The sequence below is a fragment of the Delphinapterus leucas genome, chromosome 1 (assembly GCF_059928025.1).
Source record: "Delphinapterus leucas isolate spDelLeu-1000000601 "Yukka" chromosome 1, BTC_Dleu_Yukka2, whole genome shotgun sequence".
NCBI classification, from domain to species: Eukaryota; Metazoa; Chordata; class Mammalia; order Artiodactyla; family Monodontidae; genus Delphinapterus; species Delphinapterus leucas.
This window is the reverse complement of record NC_143129.1, coordinates 146,018,127-146,028,797: the sequence shown is the minus strand read 5'-3', so window position 1 is coordinate 146,028,797 and position 10,671 is coordinate 146,018,127. Positions and strand designations below refer to the sequence as shown.

Sequence of the window (10,671 nt, the reverse complement as noted above, 5' to 3'; positions counted from 1 at the left end):
AGTCACAATCAGGAAGGTAACTGGCTGCACCCCTCCCAACTAATTATCCAGAATTGGAAGGCAGTGGAGATCAATTAAGTTTAATCCCTCTTTCCCTCTCCCCAACTTTCTAGTCATTAGATACTAGACTTCCCTCTGCCACAAATGGCTGACCACCCACTAACCCTTGAGCCAGTCTATTCCATTGTGGACAGTGGACTTAAATTCTTTCCTATGTTGTCATGAAATCTGCTTCTTTATATCTTCTGACGTTCCCTGATTCTCTCTCTTAGACTCAGAGAGTTCTACACAGACAACCTTTGAAATTTTCAGTGTTTGTGTTCCCTTCCCTTCCTTCTGAGTGTTTTCTTCTCCAGGCTACACATCTAGCTTCCCCAACCTGGTCCCGATATAATGCTGTGTCCCACTCTTCCATTTCCTGGATACCCTCCTTCGGATAGACCCCATTGTTTCAAGATCTTTCTCATCGCTATATGAATTTGAGCCAGCCACTTCACGTCTCTGAGCCTCGGTTTCATCATGTTCAATGGGAGTACTAATAGGACCTACCTCATAGGGTTGTTGGGAAATCAAATGGGATCATGTATGTAGAGTGCTTAATGAAGTACCTAACACACATGGGGTCCAGAGTATTCTAAATCAACCTAACCAGCATAAGATAGAACCAGACTAGCATTTCCCGTCTCTGAACATTCTATAAACAATAAAAAGTAACTCCACTGCCTTTCAAATCATCTTTGGATTATTTGCGGTTTTGCATGAATGTCACGGCCTTGCTCCACTAGACTATCTTTTTCTAGTCTGTGACCCTCCCACTCTCCTCAAGATAGATCTCTAGGCCAAAGTCAGGTCCTAGCAGTGATGGTGGAGCTACCTGAGAAGGGGACAGGGGAGAGAACAGGCTGTTGAGAATACTGATTTCCACAGCTTCAAGGCCATATACCCTGAGAAATAGTGGAAAGAGCATGGGCTTTTGTGTACATACAGACAGGAGTTTCAATCCTGGTTCTACCACTTCCTAGTTGTGATCCTAGGTAAGTTATTCAATTTCTCTGAGTCTCAGTTTCCTCATCTGCAAAATGGGGCTAATAATATCAAGTATATAGGTTCCTGTAAAGACTAAACAAGAAAATACATGTAAAACACCGAGTAGCGTCTGATACACAGTAGGTTCTTACTAAATGTCAATTTCCTCACTCTCCTACTCTATTTCTCTGCAGTTGGCAGGCCTTAGATTCATCAGGAATAGCTCCTCCTGAGTGGTTGTTCCCTTCTGTGGAAACAATGACACTTTACATGTGCAGAGCGCTTTATAACTCACAAAGCACTCTCACATGTGCTATCTCACTTGAACTTTATAAACTTAGGCAGCAGAGAGAATGGGGGTTATTATTCCCATTTTACAAATAAAAGTAATCAGAAAGAAGGGACTGAGATCACAGAGCTGTGGAATAGTGAAACTGGGAGTCATCTCCACTCTAAGCTCAACATTTCTTCCACTGTGCCCCCTCTGATCTTTAAAAATTGGTTAAGCAACTGTCTGCTTGGATTGGCCAAGGTTAAGGACCCTCAAGGCCATCTGCTAACGCTCCTCACTTGCTTGACCTCATTTCCCACGTCTCCCCTTCATGAGCAATTAGCTTCAGCAGCAATTCTGTCTGTCCTGCCCCATACTCAGTCATTTCTTCCACATGCCATTTCCTTGGTCTGCAACTAACCCATCTTTCGTCTTTGCCCCGACACCCAACTCACAGTTTGCAGCCTTCTAGAACCAGAAAGCCTTCTAGGATTGACTGCACATGCCTGGTTCATGCCCTCGCTCATCAGCCCCTCAGACTCAGAGTGGCACTGCCCTACCTTGCACTTGACGACAGGCAGCTCGGAAAGAGGGTTCTTCGGGAGTTGGTGCAGCTGTGACCTTGGTTCCCCCGGCAAGACAAAAAGCTCCTTGAGGGCGGGGGCTGGGTCTTCCATTTCTCTGGTCTCCCCAAGACAGGGCTCTGCCCACAGTGGGTGATCAAAGCTGCTGATTGCCTGACAGGGGGATGGACTGGATGACCTATGAGGTCACACCCAGCCCCGACTCCGCTATACAACCATGACATCTGCTCCAGCCACTCTGTGGTCCTTGATCCCCCAACAAGCCATGCCCTGTCGTGCCTCTCAGCCTTTGCACATGCTTCTTTCTGGAATGCCACTTTCCTCCTTCTCTACGTGGAAGACTGCTATGAGTCTTCCAAGGACACAGTTCTTCTGTCACCTTTGTTGATGTTTCCATAGCATTGGTTCAACAAATACTTACTGGGAGCCAAATATGCTGTGCTAGGCACCAGGGAAACATTAATCAGACAATCCTGCCCTCAAGGAGCTCATGTTCTAGTGGGGAGACCAATGAGTAAAAAGACAAGTAGACTATAGTGTGACAGGTGCTGTGATGGAGAGAGGTGGTGAGAGAACAGAGAAACCAGGGAAAGCTTCCTAGAAGAGGGGACCCTTGAGCTTCCACCATGGCACTCAGCACACAGCTGTTCAATAGCCAGTGACTCTCTAACTCCCCCACCAGCTCCCTGGGAGCAAGTACATCCCTTCTTTACTTTTGAACACTTGGTATCTTATGTGGTACTTGGCACATAACTGGTATACATTGTTCACTGAAATGAATGCATTTGAACTGAATGGCCACAGTTGCCTTTCTAGGCCAAAGGTTCTGAAAACGTATTCAGCACAAAGACAGGCCTCTTTCCTCCAGGAAGAGCCTCTAGGTACAAGGTGGTCCTGATACCCTTCTATCCCAACCACCTACCCCAGAATTCCTGTGTCCCCAGGGCCTAGAACAGTGCCTGGCACATGGTAGGTTCTTGATAAATGTCTAAAGGAGGGAAGGAGGGAGGGAGGGAGGGCAAGAAGGAAGGAAGAGAGGGAAGGAGGGAAGGAAGGGAGGGAAGGATGGAAAGAAGGGAGGAAGGGAGGGAAGGAAGAAGGGAGGAAAGGAAGGAAGGAATTCTTCCAGCAAGGAACACTTACTGCTGGATAGACATGGCCAATCTGAGCAGCCCTCCCTATGTGGAGCTCATCCTCATCTTCTTCTGTCGTTTTCCTGTACACAGGGTTGTCGAAATTCATGCTTTTCGTGTTCTTCCGCTTCCAGTTTCTCCAGATCAGGTAGCCACTCATGCACAGCAGGGCTATAACCACTGGAGGAAGAGACACGTTACAGGGGATCTCCAGCAGGCTCCAGCCCGTTGCCCAGACATCAGTGCATTTCTCGCCACCTCTCCAGCTTGGCTGCCCCTTGTTCCCAGGCTCTGTTTCTGCATATTCTTTTTCTGCTGCTGGGAAGCCCTTCTCCTAGCTCTTCGTTCATTAACTACTCATCCTTCAAGATCCAGCTCAAAAGTGAAGACTTTCTCAACCTCTCATGGTACAGTCAGTTGTTCCCTCGCGTGTGTTCCCAGACCACAGTGTTGTACTTCATATATGTGTACCCCCAACTAGACTGAGCTCTTTGAAGGCAGGGGCCGTGCCTTCTTCCTCTCACTGTGCCCAGTGCCCAGTAGCGAGTAGGTGCTCAGTAACATGCTGAGTGAGTGAGTGAATTTCTTCACCACACTCTTGCCCTAATACTGCTACTTCCCTGGATTTCTCTAAGAAACCATTCTCTCCCAAAATTGGAGGGTGGAGGGTGGAGGGTAGGGTGCTTCTTTCCAAAGCTGGGGCTCTGCAAGAAGAGGAGCATCTCTAGAAGGGAACACAGCAGGGAAACACAGGTTCTGAGTTAAAATAAATGGATATATTAATGAGTTAAAGGAGGAAGTTCTCAGATAGAGCCGGGAGAAAATGGGGCAAGCAGCTTCACAAGATAGTAAGCAGTCACCGTGAGCATTCAAGTGCAGGCTGGGTGATAGCTATCTAGGATGCTATAGAGGGGGTTTCTACAATACTTCGGTAAGATTATAATAATCAATAATAACTGATATACATAAAGATAAGAACAGGGCAAGGATGTCTGTTATCGCTGCTAGTATTTGTTGTCCCAGAGATCTAGCTATGCAGTGAGACCAAATAAAGAATTGAAGGGCACACGTGGGAAAGGGAGAAATCAAACTGTCATTAACAGATATTGTATGCTTGGAAAATCTTAGAAAAGCAAATGAAAAACTATTAGAAATGATTTTAGTTCATCAAGAATCAACAGAAAAAAACCAATAGCTTTCTTATTAATCAGCAATAACCAATTAGAAAATGGATGGAATAAGAAAATATTCCTAATAGCCCAACAAAAACTATAAAATACTTGGGATAACCCAATAAGGAATGTGCAAGTCCTATGTGACCTATACAATTCTACTGAAGGCCATAAAAGAAGGCTCAAATAAATAGATATGTCATGTTCCTCGATGGGAAGGTTCAATGTTGTAAAAATGTAAATTCTCCCCGCATCAATTTATATACCCAAGGCATAGGATTCCATCATAAGTTTTATAGAATTAACAAGATGATTCTAAAGTTCACTTAGAAGAGAAATTGAATAAAAATAACTAAGAAAATGTTCCAAGATTAATAATACCCTATTAGACATTAAAACATATCATAAAGTTGTGTTTCGAGTATATAGGAATAGTATATAGGAATTGGTGGAGAATAAACAGCCTAAAAGCAGATCAAAGTACGTATAGGCATATAGTCTACAATAAAGATGACAATTCAAGTCAGAAGGAAAAGATGGACTATTCAATAATGGTCTTGTGAAAACTAGACAAGCATGTAAAAAAATACTTAAATCTCTAACTCTTGCTGCATTCTAAATTCCAAATGGATTAATAATTGAAGACTAAAAAATGCTTAAAATAGTAGAAAAATATATAGAGAGATATTTTAATAATTTAGAATGAGGCAGACCTTCCTAAGCAAGACACAAAGCCCAGAAGTCATAATGTAGGAGATTAACAGATCTGATACTTAAACATTTTTAATTCATGCATGGCAAAAGAGACCATAAACAAATTCTAAAAATCAAGTGGCAGGATGGGAGAAATGATTTGTAACATATATTACAAAGGTTTAACATTAATTATGTATAAATATTTCTACAAATAAGAATAAGACAAGGAACCAATAGAAAAATAAGAAAAGACTGTGAATAGGCAATTCATAAAGGATGAAATGTAAATGGCCAATACGCTTGTGAAAAGATACTCTGCCTCCCAGGGAAATATCAGGGAAAGAATATTCATCTTTCAGCCCTCAGATAAGCAGAAATTTAAAATAATGATTCTATTAGGGCAGGTTACATCGGGGAAACAGCATATACATGCCCTTCTGTGGAGCAGAGTATGGCAGGAGAGGAGTTGATTTCTCTTTCACTAAACAATGTTGAGTATTTTCCACTCTACTCAAAATGAGCCTGGAATAGTCTCACCATCATCTTTACTAATAAAGCCTTTCAAGGCCAATTCAAATGCCACCTTCTTTAGAAGTGCCACTCCCTCTCCTCCACAGAGCATCGGGTCTCTATTACAGCACCTTATAATATGTAGTAACACCTCTCTTGTATCACCTTTTTTATGATTGTCTTACTAAAAACTGAAAGCTCTGTTTTTTTTGTTTTTTTTTTGCAGTATGCGAGCCTCTCACTGTTGTGGCCTCTTCCGTTGCGGAGCACAGGCTCCGGACGCGCAGGCTCAGCGGCCATGGCCTGCTCCGCGGCATGTGGGATCTTCCCAGACCGGGGCACAAACCTGTGTCCCCTGCATCAGCAGGCGGACTCTCAACCACTGCGCCACCAGGGAAGCCCAAAACTGAAAGCTCTTAAAGTCTTTTCTCTTTTTCTTCCCTGGATCCTTGGCACCTCGCACAGTCCCTTGGATGGTGTTGAAGTTTTTAAAACATTCACTCGCTAACTCACCACCATATTGGGGATTCTTAGGATAAAAGGGCCAAGTCCTTATCCTTGAGGTACTACACATGGGCAAGTAAGGGAGATAAAACGATGAATGGACAATCGCAATTCAAAGATCCGACCAAGAGAAGAGACTGGTATGAGAGACAGGATGTGCAGGATACTAAGTGAATATCAGGGTAAGAGAGAATGAATCAGCCCACATGGCTCTCTGTGAGGTTTAACCAAATGTTATATTCTGGCCATATTCCAAACCCACCCCACTCCCGCCCTCCCATGCCATCCCCATTCCTGGCTTTGCCCATGTTGTCTTCACCTGCTTGGGTTGCTCTTGATCCTTCTTCACTTGGCTGATTTGGCTCAAATAACTTTTCCTCTAGGAACCCTCCCCTGTCCGCTTCCCTCCTTTCCCAATTCCAAGATAAGTGCCTCCTCAGCACTTCTACTGAACTGCATATGGCTTCATTTTAGGACTTACCATGTCAGAATCAAATTATCTGTGTTATGTGTGTCTCTCCAACAAGTCTATAAACTTTTGGAGGACAAGAACCATGTCTTACTTATTTTTAATCACCTTCCCTCCTCTTATCACAGAATCTGGTACATCATAGCTGCTTGATAAATGTTTGTTGAAACCGAAACAGAAAGCAAGCAAGATAGCACGATCTATTAAAGGAATGGCAAGCAGCTCTATGAATTTTTTTTAATGTATGTTTTTTCTACTCAATAATTCGACAAATACTTTATTTCCTCTCCTGTGCCAGACACTGCTAAGAGCTGGGGAGAGTGGCGAGCAAGAGAGACACCAGACCTGTCCCCGTGGAGCCTACAGTTTGGCTTCACGTGGCTGGTGTGTAGAGTATCCATGAGGGGTAGTGGGGGAAATATGTGGATAGTTGTCTGGGGCCAGGTCCTGAAGAGCCTGGTGTGCCACGCTAAGAAACCAAACTAAATCAGGACTGGGAGGTGCGCAGGAAGGCGGCCAGGGCAGAAAAAGTCAGTGAGAGAGGTCCCTGTGCTAAGCGCTCTATCCTTCCAGTGCTTTTACCCAGACCCCGGGCAGGGTCTCTCTCTTCTCACCAGTGACTTGGGGCCACACTCACCCATAGGCACAATGATCCCAATGACAGCAGCAGTGACTGTTGAGCCCATCTTGCCACTTTCATTCCCATCTGCAAAACACAAACATTAGCAGAACGATGCTCCATCACTGTGAGTCCCAAGTCCTTGCTGGCCTCAAGCAGTAAAAACTACCCAACTGCTTCTTGCCCCCGTTCCGAAATGATGATCCCGGCTACTGCTTAATAATTTCGTCTTTCCAGATCTTATCAGGACAGAGGTCATCTCCATTTCACAGATGAGGAAACTGAGTCTTCTTGGGGTTTGGGGGACCCACAGAGAAGTGGCAGAGCTGGGATTCAAACCCAGGATTTGTGACCTAAATCCCTTACCCTTTCCACAGTATTTGGGTGGTAGGAAGCTCGGGGCTGAGCCCTTAGGTCTTTATGTTGCTGACTACCTGGGGCAATTGCCTTTTTCAGCCAGTATCTGTTGTTTTGTCTCTCTTATTTCTGTCTGTCCATCTGCATCATCAGTTTTGTTTTTTTTTTAATAAATTTATTTATTTATTTTTATTTTTGGCTGTGTTGGGTCTTTGTTTCTGTGTGAGGGCTTTCTCTAGTTGCGGCGAGCGGGGGCCACTCTTCATCGCATTGCGTGGGCCTCTCACTATCGTGGCCTCTCTTGTTGTGGAGCACAGGCTCCAGACGTGCAGGCTCAGTAGGTGTGGCTCACGGGCCCAGTTGCTCCGTGGCATGTGGGAATCTTCCCAGACCAGGGCTCGAACCCGTGTCCCCTGCATTGGCAGGCAGATTCTCAACCACTGCGCCACCAGGGAAGCCCCCATCAGTTTATTTTTAATGAGTAATTAAAATGAGACACAGTATAGCATAGTGGAATCCAGAGCACAGGCTCCTGGGTCAGACTTCTAGGGTTCAAATCCTGACTCTACTACTTACTACTTCTGTGACCTTGGGCAAGTTGTTATATATTATAAATATTATATTTCTTTATCTTTAGAATGGGGATAATTATACACCTGCTTCCTAGGGATATTGTGAAGATTAAATGAGATAATTCATGTAAAATGCTTACTTAGCACAGTCTCTGGCACAGCCTTGCCTAGTTCAGACAGGCCAGGGAGTGGGGTAGGGGTTGTTGTGAGGCCTGAATAGGGTAGATAAAAGCACTTTCTAAACTGAAAAGTGCTTGGAAATTGTACTATATATATATATTTTTTAATTTATTTATTTATTTTGGGCTGTGTTGGGTCTTCGTTTCTGTGCGAGGGCTTTCTCTAGTTGTGGCAAGCGGGGGCCACTCTTCATCGCGATGCGCGGGCCTCTCACTATCGTGGCCTCTCTTGTTGCGGAGCACAGGCTCCAGACGCGCAGGCTCAGCAGTTGTGGCTCACGGGCCCAGTTGCTCCGCAGCATGTGGGATCTTCCCAGACCAGGGCTCGAACCTGTGTCCCCCGCGTTAGCAGGCAGACTCTCAACCACTGCGCCACCAGGGAAGCCCGTACTATATATTTTTAAAAGTAGGTTGTGCCATCTTTTCCACTCTCTTACACTCATCTTCATTACAACATCTGTACAGAACTTTTTAGTTTAAAAAGCAGTTTTCCCTTGGATCCTCATGACAGCCCTCTGAGGTGTGGAGAGGAGCTATCATTTGCTCCAAGAGAGGAGATGATTGTCTCCCGGAAACGGCCCAAATGCTATCCTCTCAGTGTGTCTGTTTCTCCAAGTTACTCCAAGGGAGCCTAATTATTAAGGGGAGAAAAGAGCTGCACTGCTTACAAAGTTTACTGTGGAAATGCCGTTCTCCTCTCCCTCCGGGTCCCAAGCAAACACAGGACAGTGATATTAAAGCCTAGAGCGTGATGAAGCCAGTGGGGAGACCCCCTGGTCGGAGGCTCACCCAAGTGAAAGGAACTGGACTTCACACGCGACCCACCCGCCTCTCCGAACTTCAGGATAAGCGCTCAACTCTGAAAGCGCTCCTGCTGGCAAGATGGGCCTGATTATTAAGGTGCTACCACGCTGCTTAGTTTCTGGGCCATGCACATATGGGAAAAAATTTAAAAGATAGTTTATCCTCTTAAATGAACTCCCCCAGCAGGTAACTCAATTTAAAAGGTATTTGCTGGTTAATGAGATAGAACATTTCTAGCAGTGACAATTACTGCTCCCAATGATTTAATAAGTGGTGAACTTAGTTATTTTCATCCCAGGGTTTGCAGAGAGGCACTAACAGACCACAGTTAAGGATATCACTATGTGGGGAGCCTACCGGGAGTGCTGAGAACTGAGACCAGGGCATTTGAAACTTCCAAATCTGAGGGATGCTCCCTCATACATGTCAGTAACGTGTGACACAGACACACTATCAGTCAGCAGAGGCTGTGTGCCTGAGCACTTCTGTTTACACGGATGCCTCTGCTCTCGAGGCAACCTTGCGAAGCAGGTAGGGGAAGGGTTATTATTACCCTACTTTGTAGGTGAGGAAACTGAGGCTCAGAGATAGGAGGTAGCTTCCCTCGAGACCCTCTATAAGGTAGGAGCACCTATGACTCCTAAATTGCGGGTTGGCACTCTTCCTCCCGCTGCTTCCTCCCTGTAGACAGCCATTATTTAGCTCTGGTATGACCACTTCTTCCCACAGATCCCCCGATCCTGGCTTCCCTAGGACCCTCCCGCGTCATGAAAGAAGGCAGAACTCATTTCCTTACGATGCTGGGAGTGGTTGCTGGTTGCAGGGCTTGGGGTAGACGGGTTGATGCTGGGAGCCCTGGGGACACTAACTGAGCTTGGGACCGCTGCTGCCAGGCTCGGTGTCTCTGTGCTGTGGTTCTGGTAGGCGGGGCTGTGGACGGTGGTCCCAGGGGCTCTGGTGGTGTCGGCTACTGTCCTCGTTGTGGTGGAGGCTAACGTTGTAGTTGAGGTAGACTGAGGTGCTGCGGGGGAAATATCATGAAGGTCACTGGACAAAGAATTTTGCTGTTTTAGTGCCTAAATTATTGCCTCGATGAAGTATACTTATGAACTCATCCTCATGGCTCAGCTCAAACTCCTTCCCTAATCCTACTGAATGGGCTATGAGTTTTACTTTAGCTGAATGCCAAGCATCTTGTCTGTGTTTATACTGCATTTCGATATGATAAAGATGAGTCATTAGGACAATGCTATAGAATTAGGTGTGGGCAAGACCACGATAAAAGACTGGGAGGAGTGGAAATTATATAAATCTAGAAGGAGTTTGCATGTATACTGGCACACTATTAGGTTCAAATTCTCACTCCACTTTAAACAATTGAACCTGGAAATCACGAATGCTGCAGCAGTCTTATGCTCAAACAAAAGGCCTCGTGCCTCCATCGAGACTGGAGGATGGATATAAATTTATATGGTTGAAGTATTAACTGACTGTTAGTCCCAATCATATCACAAAAGGGCTGCTAGATAGTGTGTTAAGTCCTGGGTGAGAAACAGGCAAGACCATAGTCACCTGCATGTAAATAGTAATCAAAGCCACGGGGATCAAGGTTTCTTAATTTGAGGTCTTCAGGGGATTCCTGATCCCCCGAAACTGAATTTAAAATGTTGTATGTGTATGTGCATTTTTCTCGGGAGTGAGAAGAGAAAGTCTTGGAGGGACCCTATGGGACACCAGCATTCAAGGTCGGTACAGAAGAGGAGCCTGCAAAAGGC

At 45.2% G+C, this 10,671-nt stretch overlaps 1 protein-coding gene across 5 annotated transcripts in view; it reads right to left on the bottom strand.

Annotated features, from left to right (window-relative positions):
* The window catches only part of LRP8 (LDL receptor related protein 8), an 83,714-nt gene that overhangs the window by 7,509 nt on the left and 65,534 nt on the right, over window positions 1-10,671 (bottom strand). For 3 of the 5 annotated variants that reach the window (XM_022575715.2, XM_022575717.3, XM_022575721.3), the window contains 4 exons: window positions 9,693-9,917; window positions 7,003-7,071; window positions 3,025-3,194; window positions 1,858-2,034 (listed from right to left, as the gene is read on the bottom strand). In XM_022575715.2, the coding sequence (XP_022431423.2) occupies window positions 1,858-2,034; window positions 3,025-3,194; window positions 7,003-7,071; window positions 9,693-9,917 (641 nt within the window). The remainder of the gene's footprint in view (window positions 1-1,857; window positions 2,035-3,024; window positions 3,195-7,002; window positions 7,072-9,692; window positions 9,918-10,671) is intronic. The other 2 variants (XM_022575719.2, XM_022575722.2) reach the window with 1 other exon arrangement.